This window comes from Arachis ipaensis, chromosome B10 (genome assembly GCF_000816755.2).
Source record: "Arachis ipaensis cultivar K30076 chromosome B10, Araip1.1, whole genome shotgun sequence".
Lineage (NCBI taxonomy): Eukaryota > Viridiplantae > Streptophyta > Magnoliopsida > Fabales > Fabaceae > Arachis > Arachis ipaensis.
Window position 1 is genome coordinate 111,276,154 of NC_029794.2, and position 20,243 is coordinate 111,296,396.

At 36.9% G+C, this 20,243-nt stretch overlaps 1 protein-coding gene across 3 annotated transcripts; it reads left to right on the top strand.

Annotated features, from left to right (window-relative positions):
* Positions 5,932-11,494, top strand: LOC107623592 (lariat debranching enzyme). 3 transcript variants are annotated; one of them, XM_021113234.1, is made up of 12 exons: positions 5,932-6,217; positions 6,300-6,457; positions 6,549-6,670; positions 6,832-7,025; positions 7,340-7,522; positions 7,622-7,740; positions 7,874-8,013; positions 8,112-8,231; positions 9,835-10,007; positions 10,330-10,509; positions 10,763-10,928; positions 11,003-11,494. In XM_021113234.1, exons 1-12 carry the CDS (start codon positions 6,095-6,097, stop codon positions 11,425-11,427), a joined length of 2,103 nt encoding a protein of 700 aa, XP_020968893.1. In that variant the 5' UTR covers positions 5,932-6,094; the 3' UTR covers positions 11,428-11,494. The 3 variants fall into 3 exon arrangements, with proteins under 3 accessions (XP_020968893.1, XP_020968894.1, XP_016181405.1); XM_021113235.1 differs by having other exon boundaries at positions 5,935-6,217; positions 11,012-11,494; XM_016325919.2 differs by lacking the exons at positions 9,835-10,007; positions 10,330-10,509; positions 10,763-10,928; positions 11,003-11,494 and adding an exon at positions 8,422-8,821 and having other exon boundaries at positions 5,971-6,217.

The window sequence follows — 20,243 nt, forward strand, 5'->3', positions numbered from 1 at the left end:
ACCCTTTGACGTCCTTTTTTTGGTCTTTTCTTCCACTTTTAACCCTTTCTAATAATATTTTCGAGTCAATCGAAGAATATGATGCATACTGATGACCACGATGGAGACATTAACAAACTCAACGCGACTTGGAATTGCAGGGACAGAGGACTTTGAGGTTGGTATTGTTTTCTATTTTATGGTTATGTTAAAGCATAGATATAATGCTCTAATTAGGGTAGTTTTACGTAGGTAGTACGCAGTATATGTTAGGATCGGTTTAAATATTAGGATATGATGTTAAGTACAAGTTAAAATGGATATTATTGATTTATATATTAATTAAGGTTATTAACTAAGGTTAGGAATTGTTTAAATGCACGGATATGATGTTAGGTTTCAATGCTAGTATGCTATGTTATTGTTAAACATATGTTTATTAATTTAGGATATTAACTGTAACACCCTACCACACTTAATCTTATGCTTTAGTCATAAGACTGAGATAGTAAGGTATTACGACCTCTAAAAGTAAAAATTTATATATGATAATAGTGAAAGAGATATTTAACTAGGAGCCTTGAGAAACGGGTAAAACAAAATCGCAAAAATAAAAAGCACATCGCTCAAAAAACAAGATTACTTGTGTGCGAAGGAACCGAAACTCAACGAACATAATATAACAGAAACTAGGAGTAGAGAGCCAAAAAGATACATAATAACAAGCTCCTAACTCAACCTGCGAAGTCAAGATTGGTCGAAGAATATTTACATACATATGTACATATCCCAAAGCCCAAAATACATAAATAAAATCCTAACTCTCCACTAGCCTCTAAGAGGAACAAAATAACAAGTCAATCGGAGAGAGTTAAGTGTATGTATATACATAAGCTATATATCAAAATAAACCCAGGAACTACTCCGCTGCGGAAGTCCAGACGCCTAGCGAGGAGCCTCTCGACCTGCATCTGAAAAACACAACACAGTATGGGGTGAGAACCGGAGGTTCTCAGTATGGTAAAGGTGCCACACATATAATATATAAGGTCTTGGGAATGCCAGAGGCAATCCTAGAACGCCGACACTCATATTATAAAACTTAAATAACTAAAATAGAAACCATGAATCATGGTAGTTTTCTAAGGCTTTCTAAACTTAACCAATTCCTTAAATTCAATTAAAACTTGACTAATACCCTAAATCTCTCTGCCTTCCCTCCGTTCCTCCATCTCCGGTGAAGTTACAAAGATAAACAAACAGACAATGGCAAACACAGGTAAGATACAAGTAATACATATAGCAAATATCACAAATAGCATATTATAATCACTTAGGCAATCCCAATTAATGCACAAGCAAGCAATTCAAACAATATGCATATGATGCATGCCTGTCCTATGGTTGATGATATCATCCGTCGGTTATATAGCCAACCCGACACGTCCTGGTAGCTAACCATGGACTGAAACACCCATCGCAGAGCAAGTGGGCTTGAGCTATAACCCCCTTGCTACTACCCGCTCAACCCAGAGCCAGTGGAATAACTACTACTGCGACTACTACCCAGACGGGTGTTTAAAAGCTCAACCTGGAGCAAGCGGGACGAACCACCATCTTTGCTACTACACAGGCATCACAAACATACTTTTGTTCAAATCAAGCATGATCATTATCAATTCTCAAACATTAACCTGGAGCAAGCGGGATGAACCACCATCCTTGCTACTACCCAAGTATCTCAAACATACATTTATTTAATCTCAAACATACACTTATTCATTCTATCTCATTTCAATCATCAAACATCATATCATTCACAGTCATTCATAATCATTTCACAACCATTCATCATTGTTAAGTCATCATCAACTTCTCATACCTTCACATCATTCTCATATGATTCATCATATTTACTCTTTACTTCACCTCCAAGCTACCTCAAATTCCTAATTTCAACTAATTACTAAGCTTACTAGTAAGATCTAGGGTTAAAAGAATAAAAATAGAGATTTAGAATTTTAAAATTCGGTTTAAAAATTCAAAATCTGGTTTTTACAGAAAACAGGGCCACACGCACGCGTGGGCCACGCGCATGCGTGGGTAGGCGTTTAGCTCAGGACACGTGCGCATCCCCTGGTTACGCGTACGCATATAAGCCCTCATGCCACGTGTACGCATGGATGCACGATTTTCCAAAAATTTTTACCTAGTCTGAACTGCAGCTTTGCTATTTTAAACCCCGAACTTTCGGCACACATAACTTTTCCGTCTTAAAACATTTTTCCTCCATTCTTTAAACGGCGTAAACTTCACGGACCCAATTTTTATACAAAACTAGTTTGAAACCATTTGGGAGTCTGGAAGCCAAGTTATGAGTCGCCGAAGTTCGGCCAAAAATCAAATATCACAAAAGCTTCAAAACCTCTTTTCCTTAAAATTCAGTTTCAACCTAATGTTTCATGCACCAAAATCAGCTCAACATCACATTACCATTACCACAATAATCCTTTCATAACTATCATAGTTCAACCCCACAATATCATATATCAACCTATATACACATATATATACATAACCTCAAACCAAACATTTATTACCTAGTCTACAAGATTCATCAATCAACCACCTCAAACTCATATTCATCATCATACATTAGCAACATCATTAGCTCATCATCATTAATTCCAACACCAACATCCACATCAAACCAAAACCCAACCTTGTTTAAGAGGTATCAATAAAGCACTAAGCCATTCACATATTCAAACATTCATTCCTATCCTACGGTCATCTAGCCTAAGTTTTCACAGAACATTATATATTAAATACGATAAACCTAAACCATACCTTGGCCGATTTTCACGTATTTTCCGAGACAACCCTCTAATGCACCGAACACAGTCCCAAGAGGTCCGGAATCACCAAGGCAACGTCACCCAACCTCCATCAAGTCTCAAGTGTCCACAAATCAAGCTCCAATTAATATATATATACCTAACTTCACATTACCACACATACACATACATATCCAAATTTAATATCCAACACACAAAATTAGAGAATTAACTAGAGTTCTAGGATTCTCACCTTATCAACAGAAAATTGGGACAAGACTCAGAAAGTCCACCAAGTTAATTTGATCCTGAACACCGAAATTTAACAATTTTCAACATTCTTTGCACATGAATTTCGAAACTGAAACCGAGGAAATTAACGAAAAAAATGTGATTTTCTTACCTTACAATGTACTTGGCTTGTAGAGCTCGACGCTACGGTCGCGTTGCCGCAAACGGTGCGGCGATCAGAGCTTCGGATCAAAAGTTACGTGAATTTGAATGAAATCAAGGGTTTTGGAAATTTCAACATGTTCTTCCCCATTTTGGCTAGCTGCCCAGCGTGTTTTGCATGCTGAAATGGGAATGAAATGAGCTTCAGCTCATTATATATAATAAGTTGGTTGGGCCCACAGGTCCAGTTCGATCGGTTCAGTCTGTTTGGTCCAATTTTGGGCCAAATTCTTTGAAATTAGTGTCAAAATTCTCGTTTTAATTAGTTCTATCCTATTTTAATATAAAATTTATATTTCTAATCTCTTTTATTAAAAATTAATTTATTGACCAATTATTCGCTAATTTTGCGGAGTTTACATCCTACCCACCTAATTAAGAATTTTGTCCTCAAAATTTCAGATTCAGTTATTTGAAAAAGAGGTGTGGGTAGTCCTTCCGCATACTCAAAGTTTCTTGAAGGTGACTTCATCGCTTGAAATGTCCATCTCCTTGGGCCATTTAAACTAACTTAGTTTATAAGACATGAATTTGCTCCGATGGGCGGAATGGATTTGGGTTAACTGACCCATAATCACCTAACAACATTACTTCCTATCCTAGTCCTTGATACCCCTTTCATAATTGATAACAATCCATTTGTACTTTCATTGTGAATCCTTCCATGGTTACCACATCTCGGATGATTCTTGGTACTCGTTCCTTATCTTAGAACGTGTCAAATGTTCAGTTACACGCGCCACATTATCCATCGCTTTGGGTCCCTCAACCTATCTTATCAAAATTGTGATACATTTTAGCAATCTCCGGTTGAATCGAAATCCGTTCTTGTTGGTTAGTAAGTAAATGTTTTCACTTAATTTACCATATATAGGAGTTGGAAAATGAATTTTATTATTCTCTATTTCTCTAAATAATTTTATTTAAATTAATTAAAATAGATATTTATTAGTGTAATCATTAGTTATGTTAGAAGACATTTTCATTTGTATTATACTACACAAACGTTAAAGTTAATTATTTTTGTAAACATTTATATTATTCAAGTAAACTTTTTTATGCAAATAAATTCATAATTTAAGTGTTTGTACTTGTTTGCTTGAATATTTTACTTATAAGCCAAATTAATTTCTGATTCGGTATTCTTATTGTTTACCAGAGCCTCATCTACTTCTTCCGAGGAGAATGAGTCACACACTCCCACCACCAGACGCCATTGTCCCATATCTGAGGGAGGCTGAATTCGGTGATGTATTGCCACTCAGGAATTTTGTATTTGACAACTCTTTGATCACGGCATTCATTGAGCGTTGACGCTAAGAGACCCACACCTTCCACATGCTGTGGGTTGAGTGCACGATTACCCTACAGGACATCGCATACCACCTCGGGTTACGCGCTAATGGAGAGCCCGTCGGTGGTTGCTTTCGTGACTTTCACACGTGGTACAGTACCAGGGCATGGGAGTTGGTTGAGAGGCTACTCGGTGCCAGGCCTCTTGTAGTCCAGCAGCAAGGAGCACAGAGGAAGAAGTCCTTCTCCCTGAATCTGACATGGCTTCGAGATCGTGTCTAATAGATGCCTCCCAGTACTGATGACTCAGCCACCCTCTGACACTATACGAGGTGCTACATACTGTTGATGATTGGAGGTTACCTAATACCTGATAAGTCCAATAATCAGGTTCATCTCCGGTGGCTTTCACTACTGGATGACTTTGCGAGGTGCAGTAGTCAGTCATGGGGATCTGTGGTGCTAGCATGGACATACCACTCCCTATGCTCAGCAGCCCACCACTCCACCATAGACATTGCCAGGTGCACTCCTCTGCTGATTTCTTGGATATACCAGAGGTTCCTTAAGTGGTGTCCCCCTGAGCGACAGATTCACATGTTCCCTATGGTTGCGAGGTAACTGTTTAAATTGGTTTTACTATTCTTCATTTTTCGCTTAACATGATTAATACAGATTGACTGCATGGTGGTTAATGTTACAATTGTCAAACATTAGGCGCACATGTTCGTCGCTATGGAGTCAAAACAGACGGAACCGAAAAACTCCATTTTCCATCGGTGCTAGCAACCTATATCCTACCCTTCCGATCTCTTTTCTCTCACTCCCACTGATGCTACCCAATGTCAGACTTTTCAATTTCGCCAATGAGCTTACTGGCCAGGTATGCAACAGAATAGGATTCTCACACTCAAATGTTACTTTATTATCACTATTTCTCATACGACAATTGGATACACACTGACAACCAAGAAACCACTACTACCGGGCATTTTGGCTTATTTTCGGAAGGAATAGATAGCAAAGAAGTAGTGAAATGTTTGCAGAGGATACAATCCTTTTATAGCCGCTGAAAATTTGTCTTAACGTATCTCGTTTACACTAAGTTAATACGTATCTTTTACACTATAAATAAAATATACGCTGTATTTATTCTCAGTGAAAGTTTACACAGTAAACGATATGTGATGTGATCTTTTTTGGTAAAAATACTCGTAAATATATATTTCGGTAATTAATATATTTATTTTATTTATTTAAAAAAAAATCCCACTTTACAACTTTACATACATACGTATAGCCGGAAGGAGCAATTCTTTCATGCCTTTACATTTTTTTACTGCAATTAGTTATAGATATTTTAATGCGTTTTTTTTTTAAATATATTTAATTCATGAAAAATTATAGTATTTGATTGGTAGGGTAATAAACTAATAATCAAATAAGCGAGCGCATTTCAGGGATTAGAGTTTTGTTTTGATTTCAATAAAACCCAAAGTGCTGCTACTGTTTGAAGAAGAAGAAGGAGGAGGATGAAGATAGCAGTGGAAGGGTGCATGCATGGCGAACTCGACAATGTCTACAAAACCCTCAAGCATCTCGAGGAAACCCAAAACATCAAAATCGATCTCCTCCTCTGCTGCGGAGATTTCCAGGTACTTACTACTTCACATTTCACAATCACTTCACAAATTCTCAATCTTTTCATGAGTTAACTGTGCAATTCGTGAAGATTAGGCTGTTAGGAATGAGCAAGATTTGAAAAGCATGAACGTTCCCCCGAAATTCCGATCCATGAATTCCTTCTGGAAGTACTATTCTGGCTTGGAGGTTGCTCCTTATCCTACCATCTTCATCGGTGGCAACCATGAAGCCTCCAATTACTTGTGGGAAATGTGAGTTATTTTCTTTTCTTGGAGTTTAGGGTTTAGGATTTAGGAATTTAGGGCACTGCTAACTTTTGAAGTTGTGGTGTATTGTAACTAGGTATTATGGAGGATGGGCTGCACCTAATATATATTTCTTGGGAGTTGCTGGGGTAATCAAGTTTGGGAATGTTCGAATTGGTGGGCTTTCCGGAATTTATAATGCTCGCCACTATAAATCAGGTTGTTAATCTGCTTTTGTATCTTTGCTATGAATGAGTTATAGACTTGTATTGTTACTACCATTTAACAAACTATTTGTTGAATGGCTCTTGCATTAAGGGTTAGTGTGTAGGGAGTGTAGTATTTTCTGTTGTAATTACTATATATTGTTCTTTGTGCAGGACACTTTGAGAGACCTCCCTATGATCAGAGCACCATCAGGTCTGTGTATCATGTTCGAGAATACGATGTTCACAAACTCATGCAAATTGAGGAACCGATTGATATCTTTCTTTCTCATGATTGGCCCGTGAGAATCACTGATTGTGGGGATTGGAGGGAGCTTGTACGGCGAAAGCCCTTTTTTAAGCAGGAGGTGTTATTTTGCAGTTGATTGTTCTTTTAATCGAGGAGCTTATTTAGCAATGTATTTAATTTATGACTAATTCTTGCTGGGTGTCGATGACTTTGGTTTTTTTTTTCATTCTTTTGGCTAAAACCTCATTGTCTTGCTACTCAAAAGCCCTAAAATTCAGGACACTATCCTCACTTCTTTTTATACAAGGCAAAAATGAAGCTGTCATATACATAATCATTTTTGAGCAGTCATATAATCTTTGATGGCATGCATTATCTTTTCTTTTTTTAATTACATTGTTTATGACAGCATGATATTCTCATTTTTGCCAGATTGAGGAAGGAAGACTTGGGAGTAAAGCTGCTTCTCAACTTCTAGGTAAACTGAAACCACAATATTGGTTTTCTGCTCATTTACATTGCAAGTTTGCTGCTCTTGTTCAGCACGGGGAAGGAGGTCCGCTGACAAAATTCCTTGCACTTGATAAATGTCTTCCTCGGCGCGACTTCTTGCAGGTATAGACTATAGAGGCTTAAGTATTAAGTGCAGGCTAATCCTCTCTAATGGCTGTTTTATGTTAGTAACCAAACTCATGGTATGTCCTGCATGTTTAGATAGTGGAAATCGAATCAGAGGCAGGCCCTTATGAGATTCAGTATGATGAAGAATGGTTAGCCATAACAAGGAGGTTCAACTCTATATTCCCGCTGACACCCAAGGGTGCAGATTTCAGGTGTGTGCATTATAGAAACCTTAAATAACGCATATAATTTGAGTACTCATTTAAAATCATATTTGTCCTGCTGTTCCCCCCTCCCCTCCTACCAAAGTTTAAAAAACTAAATTTCTATTTGCATTGGTGACAGAGGTGTGAATCTTGAGATGGATGATTGTCGCCAATGGGTTAGAAGCAGGTTACAACAGAGAGGGTGCAAACCTTTTGAATTTGTTAAAACTGCTCCGTGTTATGATCCTTCTCAATCCAATTTTCATGGTTCTTTTGCTGGTATTTCTTTGTTTTCCATTGCAAACTCCAAATTAACTATAGTTCACCTTGATCTTTGGTTAAAGATGATATCCTAATATCATTTATTCTTTCTGCAGGTTGTCCTCGGAATCCTCAAACAGAATCTCTTTTACAGTTTCTTGACCTTCCATACCTCCTTGATAAGAATCCTGAATCAACTGACTTGTCACCTTATCCTTCTCGCTCCATTGGAAGAGGTAAACTTTAGCCTTTCTTAATTGTCATCGTCTCATATGGGAAGCCATGCTTTTAGTAGTTATCTCTTCTAATTGGTATTGCTGATGTCATTGCCAAAGTTGCTTCAATAGCATTACAACGGTATTATATTTTTGTCTCAAAACTTTTTGAGTTAATCACTTATATAAAACTATTTTTATTCATATCTAGGCCCTGTCGATTATGACAGTGAAGACATTCCTATTGATGATTTGGAAGATGATGATCTCTCAAATGTTCAAGACGTGGAAACTGAACTTTGAACTGCTGAATCAATTTTGCAATTGACTAGCATTTTAGACCAATTGACTGGAGATTTATTTTTGAGTTTCTATGTACATAAATAATTAACAAACCAAAACAAAGCCTTTAGTTACAGTTGTGGACTTGTGGTTGCCAAGCCACACCAACAAACAATTAAAAAATGGTGACCCACCCATGATTTTGCCCCTTGTACTGCAAAGTCTAGCTGGATCTGACAAATAGTGTTGTATACTTGTACTTAACAACTCAATGAGAAAATTTGTTCCATTTCAAGGGATTTATTAATGCTGTTCCCTGTTCTTCTCAACGGTATCTAGACATCACCATTCATTCGCTATTTGGGAAGATTTATGTGTAAGCCATGATTTCTTTTATGTGATTTAACTTTTAACTTTTAAAAAAAGTAAATTGATATTTGCTGCTGGTCCAAGATAAAAAACATAAATGTTTTATGTTCCTTGGGACTAATATTTTCAACTTTCAAATTTGCAAGTTGAAATATCATTTAGGTTATACTTCATGCGATAATTTGAAGAAGATAGTAAACATTTTCCACTTTAAGTTTAGAAAAGGGATGTATTAGAATATTTTCACTTATTTCTGTCTGCGGTGGCCTTTCTTATTTTTAACTTATTATAAACCAAAATGTTATCCAGGCAACATATTAATAATTTAACACATCACAGAAACTACACATGTATATTATCAAATTAAAGTGCAAAACAAATACATTGCGACAAACTCTGCATAAAACCTAAGAACGAACTTGAACAGTGGTAACATTCTTGACATACTAGAACATTAGTAAAGGCTAAGATCAGAGATATCACATGCTTCTTTAACTATATAGGTTGCTGTATTAATTTTAACTTCACATCATATCCTAATTTGAAAGTGTGCATAACTAAATAGAAAGACCTTTATAGAAGCAGTTTCCCCATGAAATGTAGCAGTAACTATTTCCTATTATAAAAGTGTGCAATTTAAGAATTTACCTCAATCATCTTTAGGACCTTGACCTTGATGACATGAAATAAGTTCAGTAATTGACATACATAAATAACCCTCACATCTACTTTTCTACTGACTCACCAAACTGCATTAATGCAGTTTTAAATGGGGGCTTGTATGGGGACAAATACCTGGCTGGCCACCTCTTTTTTGATATATGTATATGAATGAATAAATGTGCATCAATAAATTATCAAGTATCTGTATTCAAAGTGAAAGGGTCTTCCTAACACTGCACTTAGAATCACCCAAAAAAGACTAAACACTTTGTTTTCATGGAAACTAGAAGAGTGATTCTTTCCATTGCAGTCTCTTCTCTTTTTGTCTTTTCTTTTGTAGATGGCCTCTCTTTCAACTTCTATGCAGCTTCATGCCCTTCAGCTGAGTTCATCATAAGGGACATAGTTACCTCTTCCTCTTCCAATGATCCTTCCATTCCAGGAAAGCTCCTCCGCTTGGTTTTCCATGATTGCTTTGTGGAGGTTAGTCATTGTCCATGCAAGCCAAACATACTATGCTAAACCATAAGTTTGCCTCTCTTTTTTAGTTCAGTTTGTTTCATAGTTTTAAGAACCTTCTCATTGAAAAACTTAAACTGTTAGAAACAAATGAACGAACGGCTTTATATCTTAACAGTATCCTTATTAAACATTAAATGGATACAAGCATGCATTGTTGTGTGATGCAAAATTTGATTAGCTGAGATGGTTATACAGGATGCATGCAACTTTGAGGGAAATAACATAAAGTCACTCTTGTTGTTTTTGTATTCAATTATGACTCAAAAGTAATTAATACATGCAGGGATGCGATGCATCTTTGATGCTAATTGGGAACAATACTGAGCAAACTGATCCAGGAAATAGGTCTGTTGGTGGATATTCAGTTATAGAATCAGCAAAAAAAGTCCTTGAGATGCTTTGCCCTGAAACTGTTTCTTGTGCGGATATCATTGCTCTTGCAGCCAGAGATGCCGTTGGAATTGTAAGTTTCTCCCTCACACTGCATGCTCATATTCTTCGATAATGCATGCATCATATTAGGTGGAAACTCAGATACAGTTGTTTTCATGTGAAATTGATAGCTGAAAATCATTAAGTTGTAATTTAGTCAAATATATCAAATCATCTAACCGTTCTCAGCATTAATTTCATATAAAAAAAACTGCATGCGAGTCTTCACCATCATATCAATATAAGGTGGTTAATTAATTTAATTGAAGTGCTTTTGAGAATAGGCTGGTGGACCAATGGTTCAAATTCCCACAGGAAGAAGAGATGGGATGGTTTCGCTTGCTTCGAATGTCAGGCCGAACATCGTGGACACAAGTTTTACAATGGATGAGATGGTTAAGCTTTTCACATCTAAAGGATTGTCTGTTCTTGATCTTGTCATTCTTTCAGGTGCATGTTCTTGATCTTGATCTTTCTGAGTGTTCTTTTAACATCATATTAGATACTTAATTAGTGATGGCTAGTCTTTGCAGGAGCTCACACCATCGGAGTGGCTCATTGCAACGCATTCAGAGGCCGATTCCAAGAAGACACGAAGGGACGGTTCACGCTCATCGACAAGACTCTGGACAGTAACTATGCTGTTGAGCTAATGAAACAGTGTCCAGTAAGTGCAATGGCATCTGCTACAGTGAACAATGATCCTGAAACACCTATGGTCTTTGACAACCAGTACTATCGGAATCTCTTGGTGCACAAAGGGCTTTTCCAGTCAGATTCTGCTTTGCTGAATGAAAACAGCACAAGAACAATGGTGAAGGATTTTGCAAACAATCAAGAACTTTTCTTTGTAAATTGGAGCCAAGCTTTCTTGAAGCTCACAAGTGTTGGAGTGAAAACAGGGAATGAGGGTGAAATTAGACGTACTTGTGCATCAACTAATGCATAAGGAATGAAAAGTGGTTGTACAGACAAACATGGTTCTCTATGCATAAAGACAAACAGCTTTTCTACAAGATTGTACTTGTGCAGCTTTAGTACGACTTTGTTTGGGTGAGTTTATAAAATATGTAAACGGTAGCTTCTCAAAAAAAGAGGCTAATTTTATTTTATATAGAAAAAATATTGGTGTTTTTGTTGAAAATGGAATTATTTAGTGTAATTACCCTTACGTGTTGGACACGTGTCATCATTCTGGCAACATGCAAGATGTGTATTAAACATGTATCAACATTTTAGCCTATCCTACGTGTTGGACACCTTTTTTACACATCCACAATAATGTAATACATTTTAAATATCAATATTCAACCAAAATACTATCTTTATTTTTATATTAAAATAATTTCTACAAAAAAATATTTTTTATTTTTTTAATACTTTTATTTTTGGAAAAGTCTAGGCGGCCAGCAACTTTTGTGTTTTCTGGCCAGCACTTAACCATCAAAACAAAAGTGAGTGATCTCCCACCATTAGATGTAATCTCACACCATTAAAAACACTATTGATAGCCAATTGATGGTTACAAAACACCAAAATTGCTAGCCCCTAGCATTCCTCTTTACTTTTACTACTAAAAATTTACTAAATATGTTAAAAAATATATATTTTTTATTAAAATAAATTTTTTTCTATCAACATAATGACGTCAAAAAACTATCTCTTAGCGTCAACTATTCTACCAATTTACCAAATCTTTAGTGTGTCAATCTTTTCAAACCTCAAGAACCATAGAACAAGGAAAATGTTTGAATATGTTGGAGTTATTTCTGAGAGGAAGAATAGTGCCTAAATTAAGAGGAGATCACAACATTTTAACATTTATCATGGCTGTCAATATTCATACGCACCTTCTCTGTGCTAAAGGATATCCCTTGTCCATGCTCCATAGTCTTCTTAGAAGAAAAGGATTAATCTCTCTTTGGGCCTAGTCAAGTTTGTTTTTTAATTGATGCTCTCACTATAAAAAACAATTATTGTTTTTCTTTAAAGCCATAGTTTGGCTCTGAGTCTAATTGTAACAGAAAGCCAACTTTAATCAGTTAATAGTAGTCAATTTTTTATTATAAAATTATTCTCTTAATTTTATTTTGGGTTAAGTACATTTTGGTTTCTAAAATATTGGCCGGAAATTTTTTTCGTCCCCAACCTTGTTTTGCATATAAAATCGTCCTTAAAAACTGTCATTTTTACTTAAATATTAAAATTTGGAACCAAATTACTTATAACAAAAAAATTATAAAATAAAAAAAGAAAAATAAGAGAAGGGAGAAGGAAAGAAGAAGAAGTTGTCCACGATCCACCTTTGCTTCTGCTTCTGTCTCCACCTCTGTACGATTTTGGTCCTTAACGGCCCGTTTGGTTGATGTCCATGTCCATCAGAGACATGAACACGGTGTCACACGTCCAGTGTTTGTTGTATGAGACACAAAAAAGTGAGAGACACAGTTATACACAAGAGTACATGGAATACGTGTATTTTGTGTCTCTTCCAAATGGTGAGACACAGATTTTTAAGGGTGGACACAAATTATATAATTTTTTTGGACAATTTCACCCTTACTAATTTTATAAAATTCTTAACACTACCCTCCTTCCTACTTCATCTCCTCCCACTTCATCTTTCATCTTTTTCAGTGAACCTGAACTCCTCCATCTCCTCACCTCCATCTTTCTCTTTTTCTTCATCATAGTCTATTTCTCTTCCAAAATAGCTACATATTTTTCTCTTCCTCCTCTTCATTTTTGTCTATTCCCCTAATCTCTTTTTTTTATTCTTCTTCTTCTTCACTTATTCCTCTGTCTCTTCTACTTCTTGTTGTATTTACCTTTGTTTATGCCCAAATCCACCATTGTTACTGTTCTATATCGCATCTATAATCGTCTTTAATGTCGTTAACTTCCAGATCTGCCATTCTTCTTCTCTTTTTCTCAATTTGTTTCCGTATTTCTCTCTCTTATTCAAGAGTTTCATCATTTTTGAAATCAAGGTTACAACAATGGCTACTGACTTTGCTGGTAGATCTTTAAACTGAAGATGGAAGATAGACCTTGGTGTTGTTGGAGGCAAATGGTTAAGATTGTTTGTTGATGGAATGTTTTTTGCTTTTTTAAAAACAAATTGTATTTTATTGGAGGCTGGTTAGGACCATTTGTTAAATATTTTAGGTTATTTTATTTGATTAATTTCTTTTATTAGTTCAAGAGTTGTTAATGGTAGTAGAAAAGTGGAGGTGGTTGTTTAATCAGTAGCAGAGAAAAAATGGTGATAGTGGTAGTGATATTTTGTGGTAAGGATAATATTGACATTTTATAAAGAGTTAATTTATTGTTGTGTCTTGTGCTTACTTATCAAACAAATTAAAAAAATACGTGTATCACTATGTCTATGTCTTCAATGTCTATGTATTTTTTTTTTGGTGACTGAACATAACACAAAGAAAAAAGACCTAAGAAAAAGAGTAGTACTCCTCTCTAATAATAATGTCTAAATTATTAGGAGGCAGTAACCACTCTAGATACACCTGCTTGTTTAAAACAGCAGTCTTAGCCATTAAATTAGCCGCTCTGTTTGCTGTTCGCTGGATGAGCACTAAAGTAGCTGTCCAATTGCGCTGGAGCATCTCTTTGATTTTGTCAAGCAGATCAGAGTCATTCCTAATCATGCTGGTTGTGCCTCCCGAAACAAGAAGAAACGCATCAAGATTATCAGTTTCACATATGACCTCTTTGCACTCGCAATCCCAAGCCATAACAAACCCTCTCCAAATAGCATGAAGCTCACAACAGAGAACACTAGAAAGAGGTATACTGGCAGAACAACCTTTTATCCAAATTCCCATGCTGTCTCTAATAATACATCCAAAGACAGCTAATTGCTCATTTTCAAAAACGCTTGCATCGCAGTTCACTTTACAGACATTCATTGGAGGTGGTTCCCAGTTATATTTCAAAGAAGAAGGAATAATATGTTTTTTGTTGATAACAACATTAGAGAAATCTCGAGCAGCATGTTTAACTAAGTGAACAATTTTCTCCTTACTCCATGGATCATCTTGGTGGAAGATGTCATTGTTCCTATCCCTCCAAATCCACCAAAAGGCCGCTGCAAAGTGAAACTCATTTTTGTTGAGGTTAGAACGAATCCAAGACACAAAATCCAAATTAGAGTCCTCAGCGATCATTCCCAAATTTAAGCTAATCCAAATCTGACGAGCTTTTTGGCAAGTCCTAAAGCAGTGGTTAATATCCTCTAGAGCAAGATAACATCTCTGACAAAAATCAGAAGTAGAAATACCTCTTTGAAACCGGTAACCAGCTGTGGGAACTCCGTTGTTGAGGCAAAGCCAGAGCAGACACTTTATCTTCTCCGGTATTCTCAAGCGCCAAAGCCAAAGCCAATTTTCATTATCATTCCAGCCAAATTTCTTCTTCAATAGCCATTCATACCCGCTTTTAGTCGAGTAGGTGAGAGTATTTGAGTTTGTCCAAAACCAACCTGTTTTATCTCCTGCCTGCTTGATAGGATCAAAGAGCATCAAATCAAGTTTAACTTCTTCCGGAATCATTGTGCAAAGAATATCCCACCGCCAATGCCCAAGGTGCCAGACATCTTCTAACTTCAAGTGAGAATCAGAAATGTGCACAAAAGGAACCAAAGGAGCTAGCATTCCACATGGTCGCCAAGCATGATACCAAAAGGATTGAGACATCCTGCTTGTACACCAATCAAAACCATCACGAAGCTTTTCTATTGTCTTATAAATCGCTCGCCAAGTGCTTGAAACATTATTAGAAAATTTGGGTGAAAAGCAAGAACTCCCAGATAAATATTTTGCCAACATAATTCTTACCCAAAGCTTATCTTTATTATGCAATAATTGCCAAACAAGCTTTCCGAGTAAAGCAAAATTTACGCATTGAGTATCTCTAATTCCCAAGCCTCCATATTTTCTTGGAGTGACAACTTTGCTCCACTTGACCAAATTTAAGCAACGCTCCCCCACTTTTTCCTTCCACAAGAATTGTCTAAGCACAGAATCAATCTTTTGACAAACCGAAGTAGGAAAAAGAGTCACTTGCATCTGATAAATAGGAAGAGAAGAAGCAACAGATTTAATTAAGCAAAGCCTGCCTGCTCTGTTAAGGAGACGACCTTTCCAACTAGCCAGCCTATTCTTGATCTTCTCTAAAGAGTCTGAAAAAATAGATCTAGCAGCTCGAGGATGATTAGGGTTCACCCCAAGTATTTGCCTAGGTCACTAGTAAAAGGAATATGAGAAACACCAGACAACATTTCCTTCCTTCTATTAGAGATATTTCTAGAACAAATAGCTTTAGATTTTTCAATGTTAACCTTCATACCTGAAACTTTACAGAACAACTCCAAGGTGTACACAACATTTTGAACTTGACTTTTCTTCGCTTTACAAAAAAGGAGGAGGTCATCTGCAAACATCAAGTGAGAAACTCTAGGTCTCCCTCTAGAAACAGCCACACCATCCCAAATACCCTCGTCAACTTGTTTGGAAATGAAGCACGCCAATCTCTCCATGCACAAAATAAATAAATACGGAGAAATTGGATCTCCTTGCCTGAGCCCTCTGCGAGGTTGGAAGCTGTCCAATCTATTCCCATTCCAAAGGATGGAAAGATTTGAGGCCTGAACACAATTCATTACAAGCCGAATAATTAGAGAAGGAAAGCCAAAAGATTCAAGAGTGTGCTCAAGAAAATTTCAATCAACTCTATCATAAGCCTTTTCTAAATCAATCTTAAAAGCCATAGCTCCTTTTCTAGACTTTGTCCGCTTAAGAAAGTGAAGAACTTCTTGGGCGACAATAATATTATCAGGTGCTCCTCTACCATGAATAAACCCTCCCTGAGTTGGGCTAACAATCTCATCCAAAAATGGTCGTAATCTATTAACCAGCACTTTAGTCACTAGCTTATAAATTACATTACAAAGGCTTATTGGCCGAAAATCCTTCAATCTAGTTGGAGGGTCGCACTTAGGGATAAGAACAATCAAAGTTTCCAACAAAGAATGGCTTAACGTCTCCCCTAAGAATGCTTTCTGAACAGTACGCCATACCTCATGACCCACCACATCCCAATATTCCTTGAAAAAAAAACTTGAAAACCATCCGGCCCAGGAGCTTTGAATGAGCTCATATTATCCATAGCTTCTTTAACCTCCAACATTGTTACTGGTTTAGAAAAATTATCACAAGCATCCTGGCTAAGAGATGGCATAGGAATTTCTCCCATGCAATTAACCTCAACAGGCTCAGTAGAACAAAAAATATTTTTGAAGAAATGAACAACCTCCCTTTGCAAAACTTTCGGATCATCAGACCAAGACCCATCACTGACTAACAACCCATGAACCTTGTTAGATTTTCTTCTAGGGATGGTTTGCATATGGAAAAAGCTAGTATTTCTATCACCATACCGAACCCATTGATCTTTTGACTTCTGGTACCAAAGCAATTCTTCCTGGGCCAAAACTATATTATACTCAGCTCTCAATTCTTCCTCTTTGTGCTTCAGAATCGGATCATCGTCAGCTTCCATTTTCCGTTGAATACGATTCAAATAACCCTCCAATTCCCTCTTTTTAATAAAAATATTGCCGAAGACTGTAGAGTTGAATTCCAACGAAGCTTCTTGGACCCCCAGCAACTTCCTATGGATGCCAAAGTCTGTACTATCCCAAGATTTCTGAACAATGGCCTTGTAATCAGGATGCGTTGCCCATGCCGCTTGGAATCTAAAAGGCCGGTTTCCTTTCTTGATAGGAACTCATTGACATCGGATAAGTAGGGGACAATGATCATAGTGGGAACGACTGAGAACTTCAACAAAAGCTTCTGGAAAAAGAAGGCGCCATTCTGTAGTACAGCAAGCTCTATCCAATCTCTTTGCAATTTCTTTGTTTCCTTGAATTTTACGGAACCAAGTAAACCGTCTTCCAAAGGTTGTTAGATCAAAAAGACCACAAGAATTTAGAGTACTTGCAAAGATACTACTGCGATTTGAATAGAAATTACCCCCCTTCACCTCATGAACACTCAAAATATCATTAAAATCCCCAACCACCACCCATGGGTCCTGAATGCACAAACCAATATCAAGCAGATGACTCCATAATTCTATTCTATTAGTGGCTTGAGGACTGCCATAAACCGCACTGCAGATCCATCTTCGCCCACCACCATCAATTTTCAAAGTTACACATTGATTCATAGTCCAAAGAATTTTACAAGAAAATTTTAAATTAGCAGAGAGGAACCAAATTCCTCCCTTGTGTCCAACAGCATCTACAATCCCTATAGGATAATAGCCTAATCTCCCCCAAAATTCTTTCATAGTTTCAAACCCAATATGAGTTTCCACCAAAATAAAAAAAAGTTGGTTGAAATTTTCGTACCAACTCCTTACAGTGCACCCGAGACATCTTATTTGACGCCCCCTAACATTCCAATTAATAATATTTAAATGGTCACAATCCATAAAAAATAAATTAAATAATTGGAATGTTTAATCATTCTACCTCACATTGATGGACCCCTGTCTCCAAGTGTCTCTTTGTGGACTTGCACCGCAGAACCATCATTCTTCTGTTGAGGTTGGGTCTCCAAGTTTGTTGTTGCACTAACTTTATCAAGCTCTTTTTGTACTCGAGAATCCATTGACAATGCTTCAGTAGGTGAGTTTTGAAGCGAAATAGGACGCTGCCTTTTGTGTCCTGCTTTAAAAAAGGGAGTACTCTGATCCTTGAAAGCCACCTGAGTTGTTCCCAAAGAACCAAGCGTGGATGGAGGATCTTTCTTTTCCTTAGGCCCCACCTTTACATTTGATAAGGACTTCACCTTTGCATTTGATGAGGATCCAACATGCATGTTATTAGACCCAAAAAAAATTTTTTACTCACCAAATTGGAGCATATTGCTACATTGGCTTTTTTTGGCACCACATTGTGGCCTTTACCCACTTTTTCCTTGCCTTTTCTACTAACTGTAACCCATTCACTCTCTTTTGCACGAGTATCCCTTTCCATACGTGAGTCTTGCAAATTATCATGCACAAGATCTGCTGCACCATGCTTCTCCATAATTGGAATTGATTTGGCATTAATTCCAAATTCAAAAGATAAATTTTAATTTTTTACTGGGATTTGACTACCTTCCACCGTTTTCTTATTGTTATCTACAGGAAAAAGTGACGGCAAATTTTTCTCCTTCACCGTGCTTTCCTTCCCAATGCCATTGTTGTTCTCTTTCACACATTCTCTTGTGACATGCCCAAAGCAGCAACATTTTTCACAAATTAAATTCAAGTGCTCATATTCTATGTCATACATATGACCATCAACTTGAATTTTTTTTATAACTGGAAGTCCCAAGTTAATTTGCACACATGCTCTTGCATACTTTCCCCTCTTTGCAGACTTGGTGGCTAAGTCGATGTGGATCGGTTTGCCAACAGATGACGCAATCATTTTCATGGCTCTCTCTTGATAATAGTTAATGTTTAAACCTGTGATTCTTATCCAAACCATGGTAGACCCAAAAGTGTTTTCACAAGGTCTGAATGAAGAACTCCAAGGTTTAATCGCAACATAGCTTCCAGTAATCATCCACGGTCCTCCAAGGAGAACTTTCTCTCTACCCTCCAAGAGATCAAATTTGACTAAGAAATAGCCAAAACCAACATCTAGTACCTCATATCCTCCTTTGGTTCTCCATACGCCTTTAAGCCTGTGCGTGATCGCTGTATAGCTAAAATTTTTTCCAAGAACTTTGATCACGATGGCATCTTTGTCGGGCTCTGCCAATATCTCTTTTACTTCCTCAGTGAACGTCACAGTTGGTATCTCCAAATCACCTTGCTTACCAACTACGGTAGCCATCTTATCCCCATCAAGAGAATCAGCAACCTCTAAAGCTCTCCTTGCTGAGGCACCAACAACAACTTTATCTCTGAACGATATACGCTGACTTTGAGTCTTGTTACCATCTCCTTTAATCCCCTCCTTTTCACCTGATGCATGCCCCCTCCGCTCTCTCCCTTATTGCTTCCGCCGACATGGCCGGCTGCCTCGCTATGTGCCACCCTCGAAGACTCCCCTGCTCTCCCCACTCTCCATTTCACGTACTCTCATGTACTCTCTCGTACTAGGGTTTGTTTTCTCTCTCAATGTCTATGTATTTATGTCTATGTCTCAAACTGCACATAAATCAAACGCAACCTAAAGTAAGGACGATTTTAAAATCAAGTTAAATCTTAGAGACGATTTTGTATGAAAAAAAGGTTGAGGACAAAAAAAAAAAGATAAGGTTTAAAATTAGGATTTAGGTTTTAAAATTTAAAATAAAAAAGATAATTTTAAAAAATTGGTTGATATTAGCGGAAAAAATTAACTCTCTAGTTAAATTCGATAATGCAAGATACTTATTATGCTAATTGTGTTTGAACACTAATTAAATTCTAACTATTTAACACAAACATAAAGTTGTCCATGGTGCCTCTGAACTCTGAAGTAAGAAATTAAAGAATTTCGTTTGCCATTAGTGTTCATTTTTAAGATTTAAAGCTTACCCATATTTTGGAGTTATTTATGAATTTGCGCTTACGAATATAAGCTTTAGTTTTGGAGTAGTCGTTCAAGTGTCAACTCGAAGTATATTTTGTCAGATTCGAACTTATCATTTTTATTAGGTGTTATCATATTTAATCGGATTTGTGTTATCATTTGAATAA

Coding starts and splice junctions, on each gene's coding strand:
- LOC107623592 (XM_021113234.1), top strand. CDS start 6,095: ATGAAGATAGCAGTGGAAGGGTGCATGCATGGCGAACTCGACAATGTC. Junction 6,671..6,831: donor TGCTCGCCACTATAAATCAG/GTTGTTAATCTG, acceptor TTCTTTGTGCAG/GACACTTTGAGAGACCTCCC. Junction 10,510..10,762: donor CCAGAGATGCCGTTGGAATT/GTAAGTTTCTCC, acceptor TTTTGAGAATAG/GCTGGTGGACCAATGGTTCA.